At 51.5% G+C, this 13,668-nt stretch overlaps 1 protein-coding gene across 1 annotated transcript; it reads left to right on the top strand.

Moving 5' to 3' along the window:
* Positions 1-16: 16 nt before the first annotated feature.
* On the top strand, positions 17-5,759 carry CDCA5 (cell division cycle associated 5). Its single transcript, XM_036859126.1, has 6 exons — positions 17-174; positions 395-489; positions 570-635; positions 722-757; positions 3,449-3,886; positions 4,079-5,759. The coding sequence occupies exons 1-6, from the start codon at positions 129-131 to the stop codon at positions 4,157-4,159; spliced, it is 762 nt and encodes a 253-aa protein (XP_036715021.1). The 5' UTR covers positions 17-128; the 3' UTR covers positions 4,160-5,759.
* Positions 5,760-13,668: the final 7,909 nt, after the last annotated feature.

The raw sequence follows: 13,668 nt of genomic DNA, 5'->3' as shown, positions 1-13,668 counted from the left end.
CCGCCTTACGTCACTTCCGCTTCCTCCCGGGTAAGGCGGGTAATTCGAACGTTTGCACTTCGCGTTGGCGCGAGCCCTGGCGGCGGCGGCGGCGGCTGCGGCAGTAGATATCGAGACCAAGGCTAGACATGTCTGAGAGGCGAACCCGGTCCGGAGGGGCCGCCCAGTGCTCCGGTGAGCGGAGGGCGCGCGGGAGAGATGGGGCTGAGCCGTTTGTGGGACGCAGTTCGGTGAGGAAGGCCCTCCCTCCACCGCCCTGGGAGGCTCGTCCCCAGCCCGAGAAGGCGCCCCCAAGGGGCCTGTTTGGGAACCTTCTCTCGCTCTCTTCAGCACCTGTTCTCTAGACTCTGGGGTCTAGAGTCCTCCCCTACCTGCTAAATTTTTCTCTTTCCAGGGCCCAGCGCCCCAACTCCCACTCAGTCTCTGCGGAGGTCCCAGCGGAAATCAGGCTCTGATCTCCCAAGCATCCTCCCGGAAATATGGCCTAAGGTGAGCCCCGGGTTCCTCAGTTCCTCCTGCCCCCAGGCCTCTGGGCTAATGTAGAGCTCAAGTTCACCCCTCTTCTCCAGGCACCCCAGGAGGCTCCAGTCAGAAAGCCCATCGTCTTGAAGAAGATCGTGGCCCACACTGTAGAGGTGAGGGCAGAGAGAGGGATTGTAGGTGGGGAGCCAGAATTGGGATCAACTAGTGTTGATGTGATCAACTAGTGTTGTCTCCACAGATCCCGTCTGTTCACTCGCCTCGAAGGAGCCCCCGGGTAAGTTCATTTTCATTTTCTTAGTTAAGGGGAATCCAGGACAGACAGTCTAGAGCTGGGGCGGAATATAATGGCTGCTCACGTCTGCCCAGGGAGCTATTTGCTGTATTTTGAAACAATTTGCCTTTGGACACCTACACGTGTCACCAGTCTTGCTTACTTCCTGCACACTTGGTGCCTTTAGCTATTGATGCCCTGTATTCTCTACCATTTTCCTTTAAAAGTTGAGCTGTGTCTTAACTACTTTCTTCTTCCTCGTCTGTTGTTCTCAGTGTAGTATAATGTCCTTAACTGTTTTAGCAGAAGTTATTGTTAAGGATGTCTCATTAAAAGAAGATCTGTACCTGAAGATATAATGAATGAGAAATACCAACTGCCTTTGAGTGGCTCACGGGGCTTACAGTCAAGTGGGGAGAAAGACAAATAAGTGATAACACAGTGTGCTGAGGACCGCAATAAAGAAAGTACTAGATGCTGTAAAGGCACCTAACCCAGACCGGGTAGCTCAGGGAATGTTTCGCAGAAGAAGTGTTTAAACTGAGTCTTTGAAGACAAGTTAGGAGTGTTCTAGGCAATGGAAGCTGTGTTTGCAGATGCCTGGAGTCCACAAGGAAAAGCATGAGGTTTGGGGAACAGCAGCTTTGGTGTGTCTGCCCCAGACCTTGTCAGGGGAGGGAGTGTGCCAAGCCAGAGCAGATCCTGATGAGGCATGAGGATGAGCTTCGACTTCATCCTTTGTTCTGTGGGCAGCTTTGGAGAGTCTTAAGGTAGTGACTGAGGCAGGCTTGGGTGTTTTAGAAAGATCTCTTTAGGGTCTGGGTGGAGAATGGATTGCAGAAAGCCTTCTGGGGACCCCCAGACCAGGTGGGCGGGCATGAAATGAAAGGAATCCCGAAGTGAGATGGTGGGAGCCTGAAGTTAGGTAAAGGCAGAGTGCTCCTCCTTCCCCTGGCTCACCGCGTGACCACCCGTCACACAGGACTCAGCTCACAGGACACTTCCTCCCCGAAGCCTTCCTGATGTATTCCTCCATAGGCTTTATGAATAGCCGAGAGTATTTTGTTTGCATGTTTGTTGTCTTAGGGGCAGGGACTTCTGTCTCCCCTGTGGTGGCCACTCTTTCTTGTTGGTTGAATGATAGATTCATGAGATATTGAACAAAGAATGCGCCAGGACTTCGATGACTGCTTGGCTGTAGGGATTGAAGAAGAAGTCGTCTGGGTGACTCCCATTTTGTTCAGCATCCCTTTTACTAAGACTCATGGGGGGCTTCCCTGGTGGCGCAGTGGTTGAGAATCTGCCTGCCAATGCAGGGGACACGGGTTCGAGCCCTGGTCTGGGAGGATCCCACATGCCGTGGAGCAACTAGGCCCGTGAGCCACAAATACTGAGCCTGCGCGTCTGGAGCCTGTGCTCCGCAATGAGAGAGGCCACGATAGTGAGAGGCCCGCGCACAGCGATGAAGAGTGGCCCCCGCTTGCCGCAACTAGAGAAAGCCCTAGCACAGAAACGAAGACCCAGCATAGCAATCAATCAATCAATAAATAAATCTTTAAAAAAAAAAAAAAAAAAAAAAAAAAGACTCATGGGGCAGATTCCCCAGAATCTGTAGCCAGGAAATGTCTCTCTTGATCATCAATATAATTCTATTAAACCACAAGGGTCCCTAAATTTGTCTTGTTTCTCACCTTGTCTTGGCTGTCACAAAGCTCAGTGTCAAGTTTTGTGGAAGTTAATTCAGTGATTATTTATGGAACACCGGCTCCACGCAGGACCCTGCTGCAGGTGTTGGGCACAGGCAAGGTCGACCAGACAGATGAAGACGCTCACACGTGACGCGCACATTCTAGTTGGCGTCACAGTCACCCAGCGAACAGCCACAAGCAGATAGTGAGGCTCACTGTGCGGGAAAGAAGTCATTGTGACAGAGGGTGACTAGCAGAGGTCAGGAGGGGCTGGTCTCCCTGAGGAGGCAGCGTTTCAGCTGAGATTGGAACTATGAGAAGCCAGTGTGTGAACCTCTTAATACACATGTCAGATTAAGTGCTTTCCTGTTCAGAACCTTGCCATGGCTCCCTGGGTCTCGGAGCAAGGGTCTCCATGGGTCTCCCCTGACAGTGGCCAGCAAAATGCCCTGTAACGCCCCCATTACCTCTCGAACCCCATGCTCACTTCCTCGCCTCACTCCCTCTCTCTTCAGTCACACTAGCCCTATTGTTCCTTGACCCTGACTGGCACACTTTCACCTCAGGACTTTTGCACCTTCTGTTCTCTCTGCCTAGAACATTTCTCCTCCAGATGACTTACTCCCTCATCTCCTTCAAGTCATAGCTCAAATGCTGCCTCAGTGAGGCCTACACTGACCTACACCTACTTAAAATTCCAAACCCCTCCCCCACCCAGTATGCTCAATCCTGTTGTTTTTTTCCAAAGTGCTTAGCATGCGACATGATTCTCCCTATCCTCTATTTTCCCACCAGAGTGGAAGCACTGTGGAGACGGGGGTCTTCTTTGTTTTCTTCCCTGCTGTACTGCCGGTGCCTGGCAGGTGACCAATAAGGACGTATTGACTGGATGGACATTTTAGGTCCTGTGGGTCTTTCCTTCTGCCCTAAATCTCCTTGGGCCTTTCTTGAAGTAAGTAACACAGCCAAGTAACAGGGAGGCGTTCTCTCTTCTGTCCTGGTACAGATCGCTGTTTTTTTGGAGAAAGAAAACAACCCTCCTAGCAAGGAGCCTACTCGGGAGGACCTCTTCCAGACATGCAGTGTCCCTGTCACCTCCGCCTGCACTCCTGTGCTGTGCTCCCTGAATGTTGAGTCCGACTCCGGGGAAGGAGACCTGGACACCAGAGACTTGGAAATGTCAAAGAAAGTCAGGCGATCCTACAGCCGCCTGGAGACTCTTGGCTCTGCCTCCACCTCCACCCCAGGCCGCCGGTCCTGCTTTGGCTTTGAGGGGCTGCTGGCGACAGAAGACTTGGCTGGAGTCTCACCTGTGGTGGGTTCAAAGTTAACTGAGGTCCCCAGGGTCCCTGTGAAGCCCTGGGCCCCAGACACAACTCTCCCTGGAATCTCTCCCCCGGCCGTGAAAGAGAAACGAAAGAAGAGGAAGGTGCCGGAGATCTTGGTGAGTGAGGGGCAGGGGGCCTTCCTCTGCCATCACGCCAGACACACGGGGAGACGCACTGGGACACGTGCAGGGCCGGGGCTCGGCCCTGGCTGTCACAGGGGAAAGGCGGCACCTGCAGGGTATGGGTGGAAATGCTCCAGCCAACGTGCCCGCTTCTCCACTCACCTGCCCCCATTTCTCTTCCCCCAGAAATCGGAGCTGGATGAGTGGGCCGCGGCCATGAATGCTGAGTTTGAAGCTGCTGAGCAGTTTGATCTCCTGGTTGAATGAGATGAAGTGGGGGTGTCCCTGGCCAGACTCCCCTTTTCCCCCTGTACATAGTCCCCTCTCCCTGTGGAGAAGACACTTGGGGTCCCCTCCCCTGGTCTTGTTACCTGTGCACGCACTGTTGCTGCACATGAGGCCTGTCCTCTGAGGGCTGGCACAGCGGCAGCAGCCGTTTCAGCTTGAGGAAACGGGGCCCGCCTGGCCCAGGCCCGCACTGGTGTCCTGTCTGTAGTCAGTCACCTACCATCCTTTCCCCACTACGTCCCAGAGTATCCCAGCCGGTTTCCAGTCGGGCCTCAGACTAGGGAGTAGGAATCACTGGCCCAGCCAGAAGAGGTTAAAGGGCTGGGGGCTGGGGGTGAGAGAGAGCACCTCTGCTCTTGTGGGGAAATGTGGCCGCTCTGCAGCAGCCCCAGCAGAGATGGATGCCGAGGGCCACAGCCAGCCTCAGGCTTTCTCTACTGAGTTGCCTCTGCTGGGGCTTGGTTCCCAGCCATGAGCGCATCTAGGTAACGAGGCTTGGGTTTCCTCTTAGATTCTGTAGATGGTCCGGGAGGACTGTTGCCATGGATTGGAGACAATTCTATCCGTGAGGAAGAGGCAGAATATTCAGCCTATAGTCTTAAGTTTTGAAGGAGGGAGGGAAGCCTTGGTTGGGTCTCAGATCGTAAATGTCTGCTGCACAGAAGCTGTGTTTTATAGTTCCGTGTGCTGTTGCTGAGATGTTCGGTTAAATGTAGGCTGATGGAGCAGTGGCTGCTTGGGGAGAGGAGGTGTCCCCAGACCCCCCAGAACCTGAGGCCCAGGGCATCTGGGCTGATAACTGCAGAGGGCAGGAAGGGGCCCATGGCAGGAGGCGCCCCCTCTTATCACTCATACCTGTTTTATACAAAACAAAGTGTACAGCGTCTACTTAGCTCTAGAAGAAGAACTTAGGAGTTGAATGGTCCTGGTGACATTAGCATTTCGTAAAGTTCTAGGAAGCTTTTCTCACGTGCCAGAAAGGGGCCAGGGTTGATAGCAGTTTTAACTTTCAGCTTCCTTAGTGTGCTCTCACAGGAGGACACTGCCTGAGGTAGGTGCTAGGAGTTGAACTAGGGGGAGGGTGGGGTCATCTCATTGTCTCTGGGGATCCCCACTCCCCTAGCCCCTGTTTCTCTTTTCTCAATATTGTTAAAAGGTGAGCTTTCAAAGGCTGCCCAACCACAACTTCCGCCATAGCCCAGGCCTTTGTGCCTTTTGATGTTTACAGGTTCACGGAAGTAGGGGATAAGAGGAGTGTGGAGAGGCTAGTGGATAGCAGAGAATATCAGGGAAGATGAGCGCTTGCTTGGTTAGGGTCCTGAAATGGCACAGGCCTGGTGGGTGCTAGTTAAACTCTTTGCAAGGCCCAGGAGTCCTGGAGGGTCTCGTCCTCGCTGGCTGGCGGGACAGCTCCTGGCAAATGTCTTAGTCCTGCAGAATCGGGAGTAGCCAAATGATGTTGAGTTGATCTCATGACTGCAAACTTCTCTCTGTCCCTGAAAAACTAAGAATGGAGTTTAAGGAAAAACTGGGGTTTGTTTTTTAAAGAAAACAACAATTAAAGAGTTTCTGCCTGTTCATACACTGTTTCTTTTGTTGGGTCAAAGGCAGAGCTGAAGGTGTGGGGCCCAGGAAGCCGTGCCTTCTTTGGGCTGTGTCACCAGGGTTGTCCCTTTGTGTGGGGGGCCGCCAGCCTGGCCTCCAGTAGCCTGTGGTAGATCACTCCCACCCCCACCCCACCCCCAGGTCTGTTTTTTCTGTCCAGTCACTCACCCACTCCTCTAAGAAGGGGAGCCCCGTACCCTCCTGTCCCAGGAGGAAAGAAGTCGGTCTGGGGTGAGGCTGCTAAGAGCTTCGCTTAGTGCCTGGGAACCAACCCTCCAGCCCACCCCGAGTCCGGCTCTTATTCCCCGCCCCCTCTCCCTGACAGACTCCCGTGAAGGAGCCAGTTCCTCACACACTGGCCCAACCGGGGTGCTCTACAGCAGTGGGTGCGGAACCCCCTGGGGAGCTAGTCAAAGGTGCGATTCCCAGGGATTACCGCACTCGGCCAGAGGAGGCCCAGGGACATATGTGCACCTTGATGCAGGTGTCACAACCACTGTCCTTCCCCTCATCCTTCCTACGCTTGTCCTTGCCTCCTAGTCCTTAGAACAAATTAAAGCCTTTAAATTCTTTAATTCTCCCTAAACCTCCCCACTTCTACCTCCTTCCCTTACCCAGAGGAGAGCAGGCTTCTCTTTTCAAGGCCAAGCTTCGCATTTTGGCTTTTGATCCAATTCCCTCATCTCTGAGACCTTGTTCCTCTTTCTCCTACAAGTCTTAAACAGGCTTATGTTCATTTTATTGTTAAAAACAACCACCCTAATCCTAACCAAAAAGTTTTGTCCAGCATCTGTTTTCAGCTACTATGATGCCTTTCAAGGTTAAGCTCCTTGAAAAATGTTCAAAAGTTGCTTTCTGCTTCTGTTTCATTTGCTTTGCGTGCCCTCATCACTCCATTTACTGCTTGCGCAGAAGTAACCAGTGACCCCCTAATGCCCAGTGCTAAAGACTCGGGCCTCTGTAGCCTTGGCGGAGAACACTTTCTTGGGGCCATGGCATTGCTGGCCCCTCTTTCTTGGATTCCCCTGAAATATCAGGACACCCAGGTCCAGTCCTGGACCCTCTTTCCAATCTGCTTGCTCTCTCTGGGCCGCCTCCTTGCTCAAGACTTGCTAGTCTATCTCCAAACCATACCTCTCTCCTGGGCTTCAAACTGGAATCTAGAACTGTCTTCTAAAACTGTATCTCAAAAGATGTTAAAAAAAAAAACAAAAAATTGTATCTCAATTCAGAAGTCATCGCAAATTCAGCTCATCCACCAGCTTGCCTTTTCCTGTGCTCCCCCTGATGTTAGCAACACCACCAGGTGACCTGAGTCGCACAAGCCAGGAAACTGGGGGGCCTCTGCAGCTCTACCCTCTCCTTTACCCCATCCCATCAGCCCCACTCTCAACATCCCTCCATCCCCATGGCCACTGGACAGTTGCTCTGGCCTAGTGGGTCTTCTTCCCTTTACTCTCACCTCTCCAAACTGTCCACACTGTGGCCAGAATGAGTTTTCTAGGAGACAAAAATATGATGCTGTTTCTCCCCTACTTAAAACGCTTTGATACAATTTATTTCTGGGTACGATACCCAAAAGAATTGAAAGCAGGGTCTTAAGATATTTGTACACCCATGTTCATAGCAGCATTATTTACAATTGCCAAAAGGTGGAAATAACACAAATATCCATCAATGAATGAATGGGTAAACAAAATGCAATATAGAGGTACAATAGAATATTCAGCCTTCAAAAGGAATGATGTTCTGCCACGTGCTACAACATGGATGAACCTTGAAAACATGCTAAGTGAAATGAGACACAAAAGGCCAAATATTGTATGACTCCATTTATATGAGATACCTAAAACAGTCAAATTCATAAAGACAGAAAGTAGGATGGTAGGTGCCAGGGACTGGGGCAGGGGGGAATGGGGAGTTCTTGTTTAACAGGGACAGAGTTTCACTTTGGGAAGATGAAAAAGTTCTGGAGGTGGATGATGGTGATGGTTGCACAGCAATGCGAGTGTGCTTAATGCTACTGAGCTGTACACTTAAAATAGTAAACTTTATGTACTTTGCCGCAATAAAGCAAAAAAAAAAAAAAACAACCCTTTGGTGACTTCGCATTGTCCATGCAGTCATGTAATGGATGATTATTGGGTTTTGGCTGCCCAGTCTCAACCTCTACAAATGCGCTGACTGCAAGACGCCACTTCCCTCCATGGGCATGAAGAGGCCAGACACTTGCTCCCCCTGATCCCAGCAACCAGGACATAGGCATCTCACCTGAGCTCAGCCAATCAGATTTTTCATGAGGACCTGGAACGAGGACCAGGAAGACAGGGAAGGATAATTGAGGATTCAGCGAGGTGGTGGCCTCGCGTGTCCAGCGGCAGCCCTGGGCCTCCGCCGTCCAGTGTGGAGATGGCAGAACACTACAGTTGGCTCCTGTGGCAGGGTCCTCACGTGGTCCTGGCAGCCAGCATCCCATACTTCCTGCCCTTTGAGTCTGTTCTATGAGTTCCGCAACTCCCTAGTATCCTTCCAATAAAGTCCTTTTTTGCTCAAATTAACCAATATTGTTTTCTCTTGTTTGCAACCCAGAGCCCTGTTGCTCCAGACTGCTTAGCAGGGCTCATGAGGACTCCAGAGTGAGGCTGGTGGCCACGTCTCCAGTCTAAGGCCCACAGAACCAGTGCAGACCCTGAGCTGCTGTAAGGTCCTCGCCTCCCAGCCTTTGCTCAGACTGCTGTCTGCCTCACCTGCTCTTCCCAATCCTGTCTCACCTGCTGAGTTCTGACTAGATTAGGTTTGGCTTTGGCTCAAGCGTCACCTCTGCTCAGTCTTTCCTACCTGCCTGTCCCTTCTGCAGTGACAGCATGATGGGTAACAGCACAGATTCCAGAGTTCAATGGAGTTTGGATCCTGGCGCTGCCAGTTTCTAGATGTGAGACCCCAGGCAATTTAATTAATTTCTCTGTGCCTCAGTTTCCTTATCTGTAAAATGGGAACAATAATAGTACAGGTTTCCCCGCTATCTGAAAGTAGAGCATTCCTGTGAACCTTTTGTAAGCTGAAATGGCGTAAGCAAAGACGCAATTTACCTTAGGTCACAACAGCTTGCTATCGGATACACAAAATAAATCGAGGTTAAAGCACAGATGTTCACAATGCTGAGATGTCAAGTGCAGTTCCCGGTGGAAGAGCTTGGCGGGGCCACTCTGGCTGCTCAGGATGTGAGCTGCCTCTGTACCGGCACGCTGCAAAACTGATGCTGGATGCTATTTTCGCTTTTTTCCTAAAAATGAAAATTGTCTTCAGATTTCTTTCGATTAGCAAAAACAGGTGCTAATGTTAGGTCTTTTGTAAAACTGACTGGCGTAAAGTGAACTTTGGAAAAGTGGGGGATACCTGTCCCCACCTCATGGGGTTTCGGTGAGAGAGGGAACGATACAGGTAAAGTGCTTAGTACGTGATACGTGCTCAGTGGACAATAGTTGTTTTCAGGGAAACCTGACCACTCCCTCCTTTCTAACTCCCAGACCTCTCTCACAGCTCCTGTAAGCTTGAGTCTGTCTGTTGGGCACACACATTTACACGGTAGTCTTAGCTCCGAGGGTGGAGGCAGAATTGTATTTGTCTCTGTCCCCCCAGCATCCAGGCGCGTCATGGATGAATAGGGATGGTGGTTTCCCTCCAGCCTGGTCCACAGCAGCTCACACCCTCCTGTAGGAGCTGGGGGCTGAGAGCTTCTGGGTGCCCTGGAGGAGAGAGAGGTGCAGGTGGAGTCAGGAGCAGTGGCCCCTGGGTGGCCTGCGCTCGGGTATGGGGCCTCTGCCTCCCCCAGCATGAATCCTGGCTCCAGCCCCAGGGCTCACACTGACCCCCATGGCCCTGGGAGTGGGCTGCACCCTCCCTCTTCCACAGGACAGCTCCCTACCCAGCCCATGGCCCTCACCTCCTCACCCTGAGTCCTGAGCCTCTGCAACCGCCAACCTTCAGGTGAGGCCTTGGCCCAAGGCCCGGGTGGTCCTCCCAACATATGGGCTTCAAGCAGGCTGCCTTCCCCTCAAGTATTTCCATCTCCTGGCTGGCAAGTTGTCAAACTCTCTGACAGCCATCAGGTTGAGACTCAGGTAGCCCTGGGTCTGAACCCTGGCTTTGAGTCTTCTGAGATTATAGGCAAGTCACTTAGCTTCTTCAAGCCTCACTTTTCTCTTATGAAAACTGGGGCTAATTTTCTTTCTTTCTTTCTTTCGTTTTGGCTGCATTGGGTCTTCCTTGTGGTGCGTGGGCTTCTCATTGCGGTGGCTTCTCTTGTTCCAGAGCACGGGCCCTAGGCGCGTGGGCTTCAGTAGTTGTGGCGCGTGGGCTCAGTAGTTGTGGCTCGCAGGCTCTAGAACGCAGGCTCAGCAGCTGTGGCGCACGAGATTAGTTGCTCCGCGGCATGTGGGATCTTCCCGGACAAGGGATCAAACCCATGTCCCCTGCATTGACAGGTGGATTCTTAATCACTGCACCACCAGGGAAGTCCCAAGTGGGGCTAATTCTACCTCTATTACAGAATTGCTCTGGGGATTGTTTTCCAGGTTGATGGTCACATGCATAGCACCTGGTAGAGTGTAATAACTGACTGCTAGTATTCTTGTACTCAGTCCATGACTGACTCCTTAAAGGAGGAAATTCCTTTTTGTATCCTCCCCACATTCAGAGCAGGGCCTTGAACAAAATCAGGGCTCTGTAAATATTTGTGGAGTTGAATACCCATTTTACAGGCTAGGAAACTGAGCCTGAGTGTCTGGGGCTGCCCCACCTTTGAACGGCAGAGCAGGACTTGAACCGGGTTTATGGATTTTCAGCTCCGAGCTGTCTTCTCTCTAAATCTGAATTAAGCACCTGTCTGAGCTTGGCCAGTGGGACCCTGAGGGGGCACCAAGGGAACCCCAGGCATTCTCTGGGGAATAGCTCCATGGACTGCGGGGAGAGAGCTTGCGTACAGTCAGCTGGTAGACAGCCAGGCTGAAGGCCGGTGGGGGCACAGAGGGAAGTCAAAGAACTAGTGACCCTCGACTCCCTATCTTATTACAACTTCCTGTATCTCTAATTGTTCAGATACACACCTAGATCTCCAGTCATCCGCCTCTCCAATCCTTCCTGGTTACTAACTGGTAACCAGGAAGGTGTTTGTGCCTCCCAGTTTCCTCTGATGGGTACCAACAGGTGGGCATGGTGTTAGAGTTGCCAGATGTAACAAATAAAAATATACAGGATGCCTGGTTAAATTTGAATGTCAGATAAACGATGAATTTTTGTTTAGCATAAGCAAAACTCCGATAAACAAGGAGTAATTTTGCAGTACAAGTGCGTGCCATGCAATGTTTGGGACATGATCATACTAAAATAAATCTCACTGTTTATATGGCACTCAGATTTAACCAGGCATCCTGTATTTTATTTGGCAACCCTGTGTGGTGCATTGGTACGTAGCACGTACAGACCATGCTCGCCATCCCCGGTACTAACACAGTGTAGACACTTGTCATGGGCAGCAGTTGTGCGTGCCCCTCTCCTTCACCCCCAGGGCCCTGGGCTTCCGCCCCCAGGGTCTCCTCCTCCCATCCATCCTCTCAGCTACGGCCCAAACAACCCACACAGACAAACACTCAAAGGCCTCCCATGCCTCCTTGTCACCTGGGGGGCCACAGCCCAGGCCTGCTCACCCTGGGAGTTAGCGGGAGCACCCCACGCCTGGACGTACCATGCCTGTTGGCACCGTCCTGCCCAAACCATTCCCTCTTCTGACTTGCCCTTCTTCCTTCTCCGGCCAAGATACCGACTCGACTCGTAGATCAAGCAGATCAAAGACTCCCTCAGTGGAGCCTTTCTGGTGCTCCTAAGCCAAGTGGCTCCCTCCTCTCTTGGTCAAGGTTTTCTGTACAGGCCTCTGGATGGCACATGTCCTTGCCCTGTGGTCACCTAGGAGCCTGGGCCACCCCTTCATCCCTGGGGGCTTCTCCTGGGCAGAACCGGGTCACAATCATCTATCAGTGTGTTCTCAGGGCCCAGCCCGAGTCTTGTCCCACAGACAGTGGTTGGTCCACCAGTGTTTACTGGGGACCATTAACTTCAGAGTGGATTGTATTCTATCATGTTCATAAGTCATCGTTGACTTACCTTTTCTTACATTTGGGCCCTTTAGGCAGGTTCCAGTTTTTCTTCATGGTGTAAATCGGCTACCGTGGACCTCCATGTGAATTATTTTTATTTCCTTTGGAGTTGTTTCTTTAGGCCTAGTTTCCAAAGCAAAGTTACCAGGGCAAGGGTCTGGCTAGTTTTGTAGATCTTGTACGTTGCCGGCATCCCTTTGGGAAAGATCAAACCCGGTGGCAGAGCTCCCTGCTTCCAAGAATCGGTCTACCCTGAGGCACAGCGAGTCCCCAGGGTAACAGGCCCTCTGCGGGCACTGCTAGCCAATGAGATTCTGTTTACATCACATGCACAGGACTGTGGTATTTCAGGCGCCATCTGGAAAGGTTCGATGTAATGCAGAGAGCACATGGCATAGAATTCCTGCCACAACCCACAGGACTTTCCGAAGCCCAGGTGGAGCTCAGTGTAAAGAAAGACGCGTCTGAGGTCACTATTTGTTCTCCAATTGGATTATCCTTCACCTTTTGGCCAGCAAGTGTACAAGATTCTGAAAAATTGGAGAGGGAAAAATGGTGACGATTCCATTTGTTGACTTACGGCTTTCTGTGACTTGGGGAGAAGCTGCTATTTCAAGCCTGCTTGGTGGGACATCTTACACCACCTCGTGGAGACAGAAGCATCCTCAGGCTCAGCCCAGCTCCGGCTCCACCACGGATCTAAGGGGGTCCCGGGGGAGGTGCCATCTTTGCTCAGCAGAGAAAAGAGTGGACCAGGTTCAGATTGCCAAGGCAGGAGGGAATGGGAGGGGGGGAACAGTGTGGGTGAGAGCACGGTGGTGGGGACATTTGGGGTGGTGTTGGGAAGGGAAGCTCCTGGCCACGTCTGAGCAGAGGCTTGTTCAAGGACGGTGGAATAGTAGGTGGGTTACAAACAAGGGTGTCCATAGTTTAGGGTCTTGAATGCCACACTATTTGCTTCTCAATGCCCAACTGGTAGATGATTTCTGCAGCAAAAATGGGAGGGAGTCCCCACTTTCCTATAAGCTTCTATAGGATCCCTTTAAATAGTGCCATTCTATCCCCCACCCCCTACCCTGACACCTTGCATTTGCAGAAATTCATTTTACAAAATACTGTTAACATGTAGCTTTAGTAAGGTTGCCAGATAAGACACAGGACACCCCAGGGAATTCGCTGGTGGTCCAGTGGTTAGGACCGGACGCTTTCACTGCCAAGGGCCTGGGTTCAGTCCCTGGTCAGGGAAATAAGATCCCACAAGCTACACGGTGTGACAAAAAAAAAAAAAAAAAAAAAAGAAAACACAACACAGGACACCCCAGTGAAATTTTAATTTCAGATGGAAAACAAACTTTCTAAAGTATAAGTATGGTCTGTGCAATGTTTGGGATATACTTATGCTTAAAAAATATGACTCACTATTTATTCTGAAATTCACATTTCACTGGGTGTCCTATTTTTACTTGCTAAATCTGGCAACCCAAACTTTGAAGGATCTGGTTTACTGGACAGAGCTGGTGGTGGAGGTCCTCGAGGCTGGAGGCCGCCCCAAGAAAACCAGGGGAGGCTGGAAAGGGGAGGCCAGTGGGATGGTGGACATGGCTCACCAACCAAGTTTCCGTCTCCCTCAGTCTCCCGGGGGTGGACAAAGAGCCCACTCCAAGCCCGAGGAGAAGCCGCTGCCGCAGCCTGCTGGGGAGCAGAAGCCAGAAGACCCTCAGGTCTCCAGGG

This window comes from Balaenoptera musculus, chromosome 8 (assembly GCF_009873245.2).
Source record: "Balaenoptera musculus isolate JJ_BM4_2016_0621 chromosome 8, mBalMus1.pri.v3, whole genome shotgun sequence".
Classification (NCBI taxonomy): Eukaryota; Metazoa; Chordata; class Mammalia; order Artiodactyla; family Balaenopteridae; genus Balaenoptera; species Balaenoptera musculus.
The sequence above is the reverse complement of the archived record's forward strand: the minus strand, read 5'-3'. Positions and strand labels throughout refer to the sequence as shown.